The 15826-nt window shown below is 38.5% G+C and overlaps 1 protein-coding gene across 4 annotated transcripts in view; it reads right to left on the bottom strand.

Annotated features, from left to right (window-relative positions):
- Window positions 1–15826, bottom strand: part of RORA (RAR related orphan receptor A) — a 687196-nt gene that overhangs the window by 23010 nt on the left and 648360 nt on the right. For all 4 annotated transcript variants that reach the window (XM_019748671.2, XM_019748672.2, XM_074327647.1 and 1 more), the window contains 2 exons: window positions 14186–14271; window positions 1356–1497 (listed from right to left, as the gene is read on the bottom strand). In XM_019748671.2, the coding sequence (XP_019604230.1) occupies window positions 1356–1497; window positions 14186–14271 (228 nt within the window). The remainder of the gene's footprint in view (window positions 1–1355; window positions 1498–14185; window positions 14272–15826) is intronic.

The raw sequence follows: 15826 nt of genomic DNA, 5'->3' as shown, positions 1-15826 counted from the left end.
CCAGGACTCAGGTAATAAACATGGGTGGGACTGGTTAGACAGCAGTGGGCTGAATGTCATGCCTATAATTGTGTAAGTACTCAAATTCACTCCAAGCCCACAATAATGTGTGCTGTCGCTTATATGCAAAATCTCCAAAAGGCATACTGAAGGCACTTGATTTTTTTGTGAAGAATCTGTGCTCTAAACACCCAAGGGGATTAATACTCATCGGTGAAATTCATTCTGCTCTGACTCTGAATTGTGTTTTAACTATTGCCTGAATATTAACAAGAGTAATCACACCATTCTATAAGTGAAATAAGGGATCAGCTAGCTCTTAAGAAAAGTCACGCACCACTTGTGATTTTAACTTCCAAGTTCATAAAAAATGAACCTGCCTTTGTTGGTTTAGTGCTTTTGGAACATGAAATCTGAAGAGGAGCATATCACATTCTGAGAAAACAGTGTAAGTTCTGTGACTTGCATGTGCTGATGGGAAAACCATCATTTTTCTTTTTACATATTCTAAAAGGCCACCCTGTGCTCCACTACTAAAGTTCATCACAACTCATGCCTGGTGGGTACACAGGCCCCAAGAATATCCGATTATGGGAAGAACGTCTGCCCAGCATCTGAAATACTTTTCCATACTCTGAAACTCTATTGGAAGAGCTGTTTCCTTCAAAGGGTTCTCTTAAGAGAGCTAGCCAGCCAATATATTCGGAAAAGTCCTTAAAATGTACCCACTGTACTTTCTGCCCAGTTTCCTTGTATAAGAATAACTGTCTTGAAATCTGGTGTTGCTTATTTAGTGTACTTAAGACAGTTTTCCAGGAAGATCTTGAAATGTTCTGCAATTGAATGGTAGATGGTCTCTATTTCTTAAAATAGCTTCTTTTAATGAAAAGAATACTTGTCATTGAGCCACGTTTTGCACTATCTTCACACATTCTGCATGTACAAATACTTGACTTTGGCACATGATTCAAAATATCCAGTTAGCATAAGAGCTAATTCAACCCAACTGCCAATAAGCTTACTAGTCTAAAGCCTCCCACTTATTTCCTGCTGGGGACAATGCCTTTAGGAGCCATATTTATTAAGGTCTTCAGATGATACTTACCTTGGATCAATTCATCCACCTGTGATGTCTTAAATGTCAAAAATCTGAAGGTGTGCTGACCACACAGACACTTTTCCATGCACCCCCCATAAGCCAGTCAGCTGACCGTGATGGACTACGGAGAAGGAATAACTGCAGAGAAACCCACAGAACTGCCAGGGGAGGGGATGTTTTTCTAGATTTGGATCCAGGTTTCAGAAGGCACCTCACAACCCCATGCCACCGTGTAGCTGAAGCTGTGATTGCTCACCATCTCGAGACATCCCTACGGCAAGGCATTTCTGTAATCGACAGTGTTGACAGCGGTTTCTACTGGTTCGATCAATCAAACAGTTCTTCTGACGAGGACAGGAGTAGGTGGCATTGCTTTGCTGACTTCTCCTGAAAAAGCCCTGTGATTCAGTTATAAAATATGAAACAGGTTAGTGTCGGTTTGAGCTGTATGATACTAAAGGCAGTATACTAAGCAATGAGCGGCATGAATATTTAATGAGAATTAAACTTGTAGCAGAATCATCCAGGAGACCATTAATGAAATTAAAGTCACTTCTTTTTCCTTGAGTAAAATTGATCCCTAGAGCCTAATCCTCTGTCCCTTACACATGCAAAACTTTCTTTAACTCCAACAGACAACTGCCTATGTAAATAGGCACAGGATCAGGCCCTGTGCTTGGTTTCTGATGATCAAAAACAATGTGTTGATGGAACAATACAAAGGCACTCATCTTTAACCTTAATCTCCAAAATATTTTTAGTAAACACCAAACACCTCTCTGGGATGCCCAGGGATAAGGAAAATGCCGCTTTATCGTAACCCAGGGTGGCTGCAATCCAGGTACACTGTGGTAATTACTCTCTATTAGCCTACTTAAGTTCACCACCTGTTCGGTGTCTTGCATTCCCCAAGTCAGAATCGACTGCTCTAAGAAGTTAAATGGTACTAAGATGCATTATTTTGGCAGATCAATCAGAGTGGGAATACTCAACCCTGACAGTTTGAAAACACCACATATTCGGTATTATGGTCTTAAAGATTTCACAAATCCACTCTGATGTTCATTGAGTTCCACCTATTTGTTTGGAGATGAGAAGATGCACAAAGATGCCTAAGGAGCTGCTGACTTTAAGGATTTCATTCATTCATTTTTTGCTAACTTCTTGAGCTGGATTCTTACTATTCATAGCTCATTAATTTTTGGTGTTTATTCTTTTCTTAAAGCTGCAAGTTTTCCTTTTAGTTGCATTTTAGTAGCAACCCACAAGTCTGCTATGTAGTATTTTCATTATCATTCAATTGAAAACATGCCCTAATTATCAATATATTTCTCCTTTAATCTATATGTTATTTAGAAGCACATTTCTTAATATCCAAATATATGGGAGGTTTGGGGTTATCTTTTTATTGTTGAGTTCTCTCTTAGTGGTTTTGCAAGCTAGGGATGTACTCTGAAGAAAAAGAGTTATTTCTATGAAGCAGAACTATAAAGGGTACAAAAGATGATCGTTTTCAAATCTCTTAACAGCAAAGATAGATGACCCCAACAAAGGGGACATTAGTAAAGAAGGTAGAGATAAAATCCTGAAGAACTGACACAGTGGTGGGCAAACTGATAAGAGTACTCTCTCACCAAAAGATTTTTCTGGAGGCCAACTTGGCAGTTGTATCAAAATCCTTAAAAACATGTCTATCCATCGAACCAGTAATTACTCTTTAGGGAACATATTCTAAAGGAATATTAAGAATGGTTCAAAGATTTACCTACAAGGATGTCCATCATAGCACTAGCTGTAATATAAAAAAAATATAGAAAGATGCTAAATGCCCAACATTAGTGAACTGGAAGAGTCATATTGGATATCCATATATTCAGCAGCCATTAAAAATAAAATTTCAGAAATACAGTTATTGCCATAAAAAGGTGATAAAAATATATGGCTAAAATAACAAAAAACAGCTAAAGAACTAAACGCAATATAATCCAATTTTTTGGAAAAAGAAATCCATATGTTTAACACAGAAGAAACTTTGGAAAATTATGCCCCCAAATGAAAAGAACTGTTGGCATTGGTTGGTGGGGCCATGGGTGATTTTAATTTTTTTCTGTTTACCTGTGCTTTCTGATTTTTCTACAGTGTGCAGGTGGATAGGTATGTGAATAATTTGGGAGGAACAGTGTAGTACATCTCTCTTTTGTGATGGCTGGGGAACTTTGTAGATTATATCAACGATGGATATGACCTCAGTTTCCAGCTCTTTTCTTTTGGAAGCCAAACTGAAATGGGAGGGAGCAGCACACTGACCTCTCACCCCCTCCAGCTCTCTGGCAAGCTGCTCACTAACCTAAACACAGGCAAGCCTGGGGTCCCAGGTCTCAGACCATCTCTCTATTGTACTTTAAACCTCCCTTATATCAAGTTTGGCCTCCTCTATGAAGCCATCTCTGTTTTCTCAAAATGTCTAAAGTGGTGGGGGTTTTTCTTTGTTTTGGGTCTTATTTTCTCTGTGAAAAGGAAGTGAAATGAAGTAAGCTATCTTTGGGACTTAATGGAGAGAATTCAAGAAAATAGCAAATGGTATAAGAGGCAGATAATCCTTAGAAAGAGATACCAGGAGGTTAGCCGTCTAGGTATTCAGTTTGGTCTGAGACACATAATCTCTATCAAAGCTGAAAGGTATTTCTTTCTTTCTTGAGACTCTACCATCATTCGGACCCTCTGTGTTTGCTATCCCTGCAGATGTCTAGAATCAGGAATTATTTGCTTTTCCTTTAGTTGAGGCTGAATTTTGCTTGCTTCACAATGAGCCTGTTACACTTTGTTCTATGATCACTGAACATGAAGCATGTCTGAGTGATCTCTTTTTCTTAAATGGAAGCAGTACTTGGGGGCTGCCATGCCATTTCTCAATATTTAGTCCATGGACCAAATCACAGTTATCTGCCACCTTTCTTTCTAGGTGTATTTCCACCTTTAGCATTTCTTCTCAGATCCTCTCCAAATTCTCCACTTCCTTCAAAAATCTGAAATCTGGACCTAGATACAGTTCTTGAATAACGGCTGATTCATTAACAAGAAGGATGCTACTTTTCACTTTCCACATATTAAACTCAAGTTAACAACGACCACCACTAACAAAGTTCCAGAGTGTTAACACAGAAGCCATATATAACCACCAATTCCCTCTGCTATAAGGGAACTCTGAGAGGGCATGATGATAAGGATGATGGTGATGATGATGATAAAAGTTTGGGCATAGCAAGTGAGCAAATAGACACACCTTGTTCTTCATGACACCATTTATTCTGTATTGAGTCAAATAAGCAAGTGCCTGAAGAGGTAGAGCTAAGAACCAGAGAAGAGACCTTTGTTTCGGGCTAAATCAACAGAACCATGCCCACAAGGAGAGCTATCAAATACCAGATGGGATGGGTTAAGTGCAATTATGAAGTGAGAGTCCTGGAGAGAGAGAGAGAGGGTTAGCCCTTATGAGTCAGATAAACACTGAACTTTGCATGTCAGATAGAATGAGGGCTTGGCCTTTCTTTTTATTTTATCTTTCCCCTTAACCCTTCAGCATTCCTTGGGGTTTCTCAGAAGTTCAAGGATTTAGGAAGTTAAACTGATAAAATATTTAAAGCTAGTGAACACGTAAGAGGGAGAGAGATTAGAAGAGTGAGAAGGAAGAGGAAGAAAGGTATAAAGTGTGATAGGTACTCTCTACCTAAAGGTAGAAAGAAGTATGCTCATAAATGTAGACACAGGATTGTAACTGATGGGTAGCAATCCTGAGGGTTAACTGAGAAATGAGTGAGCTGAGATACCACACCTAGGGGTTGGGGAGTTTGAGGTAACACAGAGAACAGGGACAGCACAAGCCAGTGCATGGAATTTTGGGTGGAATTGAGGCGGTGTGTACACGGAACAGAGAAAGTGCTGCAGCTGTTAGTTGGGAAAGATATTAAATAATTTTGGAGTTTTATTTCTAAAAGATGAGCTAATGAATTACTTCGTTGGCTTTCTTAAAAGTTCATTGTTTTACATGTCAAAACAGATGGAGATGTGCCATTATAAACATGGTGGGCTTGAGCAGAGAGCCACCATGATGAATTTCAGGGTAGTATATACGACTTGGTGCGACTGTGGCACACTACCACCACCTAGTGGCAGCATACCAATATGCAGTGCCTTCAAACAGTAAATTAAAATACTGTAAACAGGCCTTTAGCACTGGGAAGGAATTGAGGGTCCTTTCCAGGGTCAGTAGTTCTCAAACAGATGGTGCATAAGAATCACCCATGGAGCTTCTAAAAAAATACACTTTAGGTCTATTGACAGAATACTTGGGGATGCAGTCCAGACATAGATATTAGTGTAAACAATATGAAACTGTCATTTCTGTCGGCCAAAATGAAGAAATGTGAATTTTGAACAGTAAATATTTTAACAAAGCTCCTGAAGACTCTGCCGCCTTCCTCTTGTTAAGAACCAGAAATCTACTCTAGTTTTCTGGTTTTGCAGATAACAAAAATGAAGCTCAGAACAGTAAGTGACTTGTTCAAAGCTGTCCCATGGCAGGTAGGAGTCAGTGCAATTCAAACTCCAGTGTCCTAACTTTGAGTGCAGTGCCCTCTCACTCAGGTATCTCTCCGTAAGCATTGGATTAACAAAACTGGTGTCACACAGTCTCAGTTTGCTCAAGCATAGCCTCCCCTGCACATTAACCTACTGTCTCAATTTCGCCTATGTCAAGAACTCTCCAGTGTTTTCTCCTTTATTTCACCTCACCTTTCAAAGTGTCTGTCATTGAGTTTTATTTCTGATTTCTGCCTTTCACCCTCTGGGAAATCCTGTTGCCTATTTTTTATTTGACAATATTGTAGGACACTATGGAACTGTTCCTCAATCCCACTAGATTGGAACTCCCTAGAACCGGGACAGAGACCAGGGTGTGGGGGAGAAGTCTCATACCAGGTTGCAAGAGCTGAATGTTAAAATTTCATGAGCCAGTTCTTAAACATAACCATTATTAAAATTCAACTCATTATTTTATTCTTATTTTGCTATTATCCATGTTCTTGAGTTTATTTACATCAATTCTATCTGAATGGTAGAGATATTACACAATGGTGTATAACCGTGTTTCTCTTCCCTACTCTGTATTCAATGAGATTACATGCTGGGCGTCTTGAAATTGACCATGTGGTGGTAGTATTTATACCACAGAAACGCAAGTGTGATAAATCCGGGCTTGATTTATTGTTCTGCTTAGTTTTGAAAAGTGATGGAGAAAATGATAACAATGTGGGTTAAATTCAAAAGTATGTCATGTCTGTAGCCATCACATTGTGACTAGCACACAAAAATTGAGGAAACATTCTTCCAGGACTTAAAAAAGGACTTAAACACTATTGTCTGATTCAGAGAAGAAGTTGCTCACGTCATGACTGATGAGTGAGTGAAGTTCCAAACTATGTCTTCCTTGTTTTCCTTTCCTCTTATTCATTAATGTAAACAAAAATATCAACCAACATTTATGTTGGCACTACAGTCTTTCGTCACCTGCAACTACAGGTATGGATGTAAGAGTTCAGCAAAAATCAGTGAGACCAGTGAGAATCATTCGTCTACATGAAGTTTATAAACAGAATATTGTAGATGTTATTCTTTATATATTGTGTGAAATTGTACCAGTGAAATATACACTGAAATTATGTACATACCGTGTTTCCCCGAAAATAAGACCTAGCCGGACAATCAGCTCTAATGCTTCTTTTGGAGCAAAAATTAATAGTAAAATAAGACTGGGTATAATATAATATAATATAATATAATATAATATAATATAATATAATATAATACAATATAATACAATATAATACAATATAATACAATATAATAATAATATAATACCGAGTCTTATATTAGTTTTTGCTCCAAAAGACACATTACAGCTGATTATCTGGCTTGGTCTTATTTTCGGGGAAACACGGTACATATAGACACTGTTTGTTTTCCAGGAAGCTGATTGTTAAAAACTGACCAGTACATGACTGGGCTGAGCCCAGTTCCTGCTGGATCCCCAAAGTCCGATCAGACTTTCTGAAGGGATCCTCCCTACTCTGGATAGGCGTTTACCCAAAGTTGTGCCTTGGCCTTCGGTAGTTCCACACAGCCCCCTCTCCCCAAGACACTATCCAGAAACTTTAGCTGAATGGTTTTATCTTCATTCCAGACCAGAATATATCCCAACCCACTCCCCACTTCCCAGCCTTGTCTCTTCCAGTGTTTTCTTGCTTGCTCAGTGAAGGGCACCATCCTCACCCCTGTTACTCAGGGCAGAAACATGGGCTTCATTTCATCCCTGCCTCCTCCCCACCCACATCCACACAATCACCAAATTAGGCTTTTTTTTTTTTTTTTTTGCGACTTTCATACTTTTCAAATTTATCTACTTCTCTCCATCTTTACTGCAATTTTCTCTAGTTTCCTTATCTATTTTCCCTTTAATTGGTTATTATACAGCATCCCAACTGGTCTTCCTGCTTCCATTCTCATTCTCTCCAATCAATTTTCAGTCACTGAAAATCTCTTTCTAAAAAATAAACCCAATCAAGTCACTTCCCTGCTTATTAGCCCTCAGCGGCTCCCTACTGATGACCAGGCTGGGACCACCTGTCTAGGCAGCTCTCTCCTACATTCAGTCTTCTTCTCAAAAGACACACTCTGGCTAAGCCTAAACTACTGTGTTCACAGTTCTCCGAAGGACACTCCCACCCCAACACACACACACACACACACACACACACACACACACACACACACACACACACACACACAGCACGCTTACTTCCTGGAAAGCTTCCTCCTTTTCTTCAGGATTCACCTTCCCTGGGAACTTTCTCTGACCTTACCCCTCCCATGTGTACCCTCAGAACCCTGTAGGTGCCCCCCCTCATAGCCCTTAACCTGCTGTGTTACTAATCTGTCTCCCTCACTGACTCCTTTGTTTGTTTGTTTCCGACAGCTAATTCAGGACTCAGAGAAGTCAACAAATACTTGTTGAATGAATGTTCAGAGATAAAAATGATGGTAGTGATAAAAACAGTGGTGACAATCATGCTGAGCTCCTAGTCTATACCAGGCACCATGCAGGATGCTTTGCAAACATGTTTTACTTGCAATTCACAGCAACTCTGCAAAGTAAGTGTTGTTGTTGTTGTTTTTTATCTGTTTCACAAATGAGAAAATTAAGTGCAGAGAGGTTAAGTCATGTGTCCAAAGTCACGTAACAGGTAAGGGGAGGAGCCAGGATTTGAATTGCTGAACCTTGGTTGAATCTCATTCCAAAGGTCATACACTTTTTAATGCACTACCAAAAATGCATCGAGACAAACATATAGGGCAGACTGAACAAAACAGATAAACAAAATAAACAAGCAAAACCCCCCATTTTTCAGTTCTGGAGTCAAAGTTCCATATAATGGTTCAGACATAAGGTGATGGAGATGGTATTTTATAGGTTCTCTCTCTCTCTCTCTCTATATATATATATATATATATACACACACACACACACACACACACACACTTACATATATTTATATGTAGCTAGTAAAACACTTTCATTTGCTAGATCTACTTAATGAAAAGCTTTGAAATGTACCCGACACTTCCTATTGGGGGGATTACCAGTTTTGCCCCAGAGTGTAGGCTGGCTGGACACAGAACTAGGGGCACGGTTGGGAAGGTGCGCAGAGGTCCTGCCCTGAAGGGCTCCTATCTTGCTTGGGGCTCCTTCTCAGTGAGGCACAGGCTGGAATGCTGATCTGATGTTTGGTCTTTTGACAATTTTCACTTAATGAATTGATTCCTACAGTTCATTAACATACCCACTTCCACTTCTGTATACACATATGTCTTAATTAGCTGCTCATTGGCTGTTTAATTACAAGAAAACAGCTGACAGCTGCCTTGCTGAATTCTAATGGCAGACGCTTTGGAACGGCTACACATTTGCTTTTGACAACCAGGATTTATTCATAACTTTATGATTTATTGTGAATGCTCTCATGCCTGCCTGAATTATTGTATTTTTTCAGTCCATGTAAAAATTTGGAATTTGGGGGACTGTTAGTATAGGTGTATGTCTCCCTCTCATTTGATGTCGTTGGCTGAGCAGAGCAGAGAATCCTGTATGTAAAAGTGCGTATGATGTTATGATCTTATTTGTCTTGGGAACTTTCTGTTGAGACTGTTCAGAAATACGGGGGTGGGGAAGGAAAATCGTTTGATAATCGTTTGGTAGAAAGTTAAGTATCTCGATACAGGAAAAAATGAGGTACTTGTCAACTTAATTTTATTAAGGGGTAAAGAGAAGACCTGCATAGATTAAAATCAGGGGAGGAAGAGCCAGAGAAATGATAAAATTAAAACAGGAGAGGGCAAGAATAACTGTCCCCATGGTAGAAAATGAAGAAGGAAATTTGCTCTTTAGAAAAGAACAGGCAACCTCATTCGCAAAAGTTAGCTGGTATAGCCCTACTCTCATACATCTGGCAGCAATAAATCACAGAGACGCAGATCTCTTGAACTACTTCAATAATGACTGGCCTCCCTGTAGAATTGTATGTGCAAATGATCTCTGATTAAAACTGACCTCATGTGTCATACTCGGTAAGTGTAGATGTCTGCTTTGCCAAACTGTGATTTGCTATGTTCAGATCCAATCCAAGCGAACACATTCAGCAACAGTGATTCCTAAGCAAGCATGAGGGGCCCCACACTGAGCCAGACACTATGGCAGAGCCCTGTCTACAACGCGGTCACAACTGGCGTTATCTGCGAGTTCAGAACCGGACAGTTACTGAGACATGATTAAGACCTAAACAAGGAAAAAAATCCAAATCATCTTGATGTAAACTGGGGTTTAACCCCTCTTACCACTTGTGCATTTCATCCCAGGACTGGCAGATTTAGCTAAACAAAATTTGTTTTCCTTATCACTTGTATATCACAGAACTGAAACTCGGATGTCACTGTATGCAGTAACAGCCAAGTCCAATTTTCATTTTAAATGGCTAGCTCTAATACTGGGGCCAGGTATTACAAAACATTAAAATAAAAATGTTGAGCAAAAATGTGTCAATGTTGGAAAGTGGACAAAATTGGTCCAAGGCTAGTGACATTTCACAACTGAAGTAAAAGTATTAGAATCCTCTAAAAGGAATATTTATGGACATTTGTTTTTAACCAAATACATAAAAAGCTCCAGAAATTGCTTTAGCTCTTTCAGGGAAAAAAATAGTACCAATTATATACTCCAGATATCTTTGAAAAAGCTTTCTATTGTTAATTTCAGGTAACATATCTGTCAGTGCAAAGAAACTATTCCAAATTCTGCATTTACTGGAGGAAGGAAGAAACTCTGCATAAGACATCATCTTAAATGTATCATGATGAGTAAATATGTGATAAATGAATGCTACTCTAAGACTTATCAGAACACAGGGTCTTAAATGTAATCAGAAGTCAATTTACTAACTTCAATAGTCAATGGTACATGATCCTTTACAAAGTTATAGCTGAAACTATAGAGCCAAAAATTCTAAAAGAACACAAGAAAAAAACTGTATGCTTTTTTTATCGTGAAACAAATTTTTTATCATCATCCTCTAAGTAACCACTTTATCTAACGATGAAGCCAGGAACTGAAATTGAATGATAAGTAGGACCATTTGTCAAAAGAAAACCTCAACTAATGGTCATTTTTCTATGAATACTTCATCATTTTTATTCGTTTTGAAGATCGAATCTTAACCCTAACATCCACAGCCTCTTGTTTTCTTTCTGGCCCTTTCCTCTGTCCACATGGTCCATGGCCCAGCTCTCCCTCCCTGGCAGGTCTACCTCAGTTTCCCTTATACCCCCTCCTAGGGTTCAGCCAGGGCTGGGACTAAATTCTATTCCAAGGGTTCAGAAACCTTTTTACTGACAGAACTAAGCTTGCAGGCCTGGATTCTTTGTTCTTCTGAAAAGCAATATTCAGGGCTTGAGAAGGAAGAGTACATTGTTTCCTCATTATTTCAAAAGAACAAGTAAAATACTTTCAAAATAAAAACCTTGGCATAATGGAGTCCTTAAAATTTGGGGAACGGTGTTCCTGTCTATCCTTATCTTCCATTATCTACAGAAAGTAACCCTTTGCTCCAGTCAAACTGGGTTATATATTACCCCTAAAACACAACCAAGATGTTTCTGTTTCTAGGCTCTTGCTGTCTAGTGAATATGTGCTCCTAGTGCCATATTATAGAGACTGTGGCTTTACTCTAGTATTTAGTTCTCAAGTTGCTATTTAGCGTTTCCTGTGCAGGCCCCATCTCCATAACTAGACCGTAAACTGCTTGACAGAAGGATTAGGCCTTCTATGTCTTTGGATCCCTCACAGTGTTTATGGTCCTGAGGGGGTGCTCATATTTTTGTTGTTTTTATTGTCAGAGTCTATAGAACAAATCACAAATGGTCACAAAAAATCAAGACTGGACCCATAGATATCCTGAAATAATATCTGATTATACAGAGCAATATTACTCAGGCATAAGGAGTTTGGCCAGGAATGAAAATAACAACAGCCCATGTTTTCTGAGTGCTTGTTATGTGCCCCACCACACTTCTAAGTTCTTTACCTAAATGCACATGATAACCCTATGAAGTTAACTACAGTCACTATTGTCATTCTATAGGTAGGGAAACAGAAGCACAGAAAGGTTAGGTAGTTGCTCAAGCTGGTAAACAGCAGAGCTGGGATTCAAACCCAAGCAGTCTGGTTCCAGAGTTCAGAGTGCAAGCATGACCCGATACAGTTTCTCTGTAGGAAGCCTAAGGGACCAGGATTGGGTGAGCTGGGAACACCCGAGAGCCAGAGAAAGAGCTACCCAAACTTCGACCATTTTCACTGTTCATGGGCAATGCTTATCTGAGCCAATATGTGATAAAATAGATAATCACTTCAGCAATTAAATAACTAAGTTCTCTAGTTTCGTGTGGTTTTAGGTTGTCACTTTTAAATGCAATTTTAAAATACATTCACAAAATGATTAGCTCAGAAAATGTCTGAGTCACTTTCTTTCCTCTCGTTGGATATTTATTTATATATCGAATCAGACATTTTCCTTGTCTTAATGATACTGTCACAGAGATAAATTATTTACAATTTGTCATGATGTAACCACCTTCACCTAGTTAGAACATGATAAATCATTAACATCAATGGCAAAAGCAGAAGGCTCTTGTTGTTACCACAAACCGAAGTAAAAATGTTAGTTACAGCACAGAGAAACCATTATGCAGAACAAATACTATATGCATCAGATATAAACACATACCATTGTATAGCTATACCTGCCCAGGGACATCAGCCAAATTAACTCTGAAAATCAATGGGGTGACAGCTGTCATAGGCAGATTCCTCTCTTCCTTACATCCTGAGATGTCATAGGTTAGACAGTCCATTTCATTTTGTTTTCTTTTAATTAATTAAGCAATCAATCAATTAATTATTGAGGCAGGGATGTAAAAGGGCATAACTTTTTTTTTTTGTCCTGGTAACCTAGAACCCTAAAGCCTTGAGGGTTACCACAGATGAATAATTCAAAATCTTCTTTAAGTAGTGAGCTCCCTATTCCGAAAAGGCAGGAGAATTTTTTTTTTTTAATTATTAAGTGTGTTTGGTGGTGTGCAGAAATCTCAAGCTTCACCAAGATGGGCTCAATATGGAGGATGTGTACACATACAAAGAGGCATATGTTACGATGATTAACAGTAAAACAAAGACTTCAGGAAATGATGAAGCCAATTTCCCTGCCCTCTCTCAGTAGTTATGTGTGTCTGGAGGTGATTTTGTATGTTATGATACTGTATTTTTTAATTTCACTAAAGGAGAGCTAACCAAATTCATGGATTTCACTTTTTACCTCAGATTCAAAATGTCTTAGGGCTCATTCGGGCCTGGTTCAGTGGCAATCAACCGTCTCAGAGGCCTTCAGCATGTTTAAATAGCTGCTCTCCTGTTTATTTTGCATTGTTTTATCCTGTAAGCTGTCTCAAAGCCCTTCCAATATAAGCAGGAGGATTTAAATCTCAATAAATTGAAACTGAACAACAGACACAATCTGGGTTTGGGGGTCTTGAATGATGAGGACAAACAGCTCTATTTCCCACTGACATATTATGCACATGCTGTACATACTGCCCTGACGTCACCATCAGTCATCATTAAAATAGTAACAACGGCAATAAGAATGATAATGGTTAGATTTAAATAGCGCTTTTCGGTGCACAGGGCTTTTATTTAGTTTTTCATTCCATCCATAGAATAGTTCTAATAGATGGGAAGAACAGGTGTTATGCTTACTTTACAGATGAGGAAAATGAGTCACTAGGAGATTGAGACATGCCCAAAACAATAAGGACAAGTGGTGGCACCAGGACCAGAACTCAGTTCTTTCCAACAGCTTTGCCATAATTTGGCCAGCTGTATCAACATCTGTGTGCCAACAATAAGACTTTCAATCACATTCTGATTAAACTTATGGGGAATGCCTTCTCATAAAGTTTGTAACAGGGACATTACAGAAGTCTAGATTCATCTCTTTTTTAAAAAGATAACCAAAGAGATTGTGCATCAGTTCAATCCATTCCGGGATTGGAAGTGACAAAAAAGGAATGCTCACATACCTTTCTCTAGCCTCCTGTGATTTTGATGGAATATGTAAATTATCTATCTATCTATGTATCTATCTATGTATCTATGTATGTATGTATGTATGTATGTATGTATGTATGTATCTATCTATCTATCTATCTATCTATCTATCTATCTATCTATCTATCTATCTTCTATCTAGCTATAGTATGTATAAAACTTCCTTAATTGTAATTTAGCACCAAAACCTTCTGTCCTGTCATTTCTCATCACTCAAAATTCCAAGGAGTTGAATTTTCAGACATTGTAGAAGTAACAACTAAGAATAGTAAAGATACATTTGAACATTAATAGAAACAACAACAATTAAAAAGGCTTACCTTGCAGCCTTCACATGTAATGACACCATAATGGATTCCTGATGATTTGTCTCCACAGATCTTGCATGGAATAATTTCAATTTGAGCTGCAACAGAAGCACGCAACCAGTTAATTACATTTTCTTTTAAACACCTTATAAAAGCGTTCCCTGATCAGCATTTGTATAGTGAAAACTAATAACCTGCTAAACATTATACTGCATTAACTATTCATTGCTGAACTGTGAGGGTCCCCCTAGAGCCCTGGACTAAATTATGGCTGCTCGTTATATAATAGCTTTCGGGTTATTAAAATGGGTCATTTGAGAAGGTGTTTAAGAACCCACAAGAAGGCTGGAATCAGCATTTCAAAGCCTTCAAGAACTGGAGAGTTCGCATTTTAGGCCTCAGAGCAAAGCAGATACTAAAATGCTTCCTTCGATCTCATTTTCCATCATTATTTTTAAAAGGTCATAAATCTGTCTTGGCTGTAGCTCGACTGTTAGAGAAAAATATACTCCAAAAAGTCAAGACTACTTAGGAAAATGATTCAATTCAAAACATTAATAAGTTACATATGATGGTAAGTTAAGAATTCCTTACTCATCCTTTTTTAATTAACATAGTTGCCATGTGTCAAAAATGAGTCCATTTGTGTATGATCAAAACCTTTCAACCATAAATATCCTATCTGAATTTAATAATGATGAATCCTGACAAATACAATATGTAGATTCTGAGTTCTTTACATTAGAAATTGATTTCCTGGTACAGTGTGCATGTGTTTCTATCCAACTGATTACTTAAAGATGCCTCATGCTGTAAAACTAACCAAATAATATATATTACACCAAAGTTCTCAAATATGACAAAGCACACTTCTAAGAAAACATTATATCTTGAGCAGAGTTGGAAATAGCATAATTAAGGATTAAAAAACAACCTAAAGATAAAATAATTAGGTAAAAAAAGAGTACTTGGATCACTTATTAAACATAGTTACACGTGAAATAAAGAAGACCAACGCTGAGGTGTATATACACAAGATGGCCATGTTCACCAGTTTACCTGGAATGTTCCATTACGCTAAGTTTATTTCCCATGGTTTTCGTTACTGGATAGCATGTCTGATTATCTACTAAATCACACATGCAAACACAACTGCAAGTGCCCAAGTGTATTTCATTTTCATATAGGCACTACCCGGCCCCACACCTTACACAAAGCAATGAGTTGTCTAAGGATGGAAGTTCCATGACGTAAGTATCACACATAGACGCACAGCCCACTCTTTCTTCCAATGTAACCCCATATCCTGGGATCATTTCCACAACACTTACTTTGAATTTGATGCGATGTTGTATTCAATGATGAGAGCACACATGAAAAGACGGGATTTAATCTCATTATAAACCATGTATGTGTACCTGCTGACTTCCTTTCAAGGGCGCTCGTACAAGCACTGTGGTGACAGTTAGGTAGTGCAAGCTGTTCTACCAGTGTCCTCTTCCATTCGGTCACTTTTAGTGGTGACATACCAAGTTCCATTGTCCAGAGCAGGGATGGTTTGAAATCTCACATCCAATATATTTTTCCATAATTCTAAAGCTTTCGAATATCCCAGGAATGGTGTCTTGGTACACTGTATGTCTATTTCTGAGC

This window comes from Rhinolophus sinicus, linkage group LG03, assembly GCF_036562045.2.
Source record: "Rhinolophus sinicus isolate RSC01 linkage group LG03, ASM3656204v1, whole genome shotgun sequence".
NCBI lineage: Eukaryota > Metazoa > Chordata > Mammalia > Chiroptera > Rhinolophidae > Rhinolophus > Rhinolophus sinicus.
Note: the sequence above shows the minus strand (reverse complement) of the source record. Positions and strands in the feature narration are given on the sequence as shown.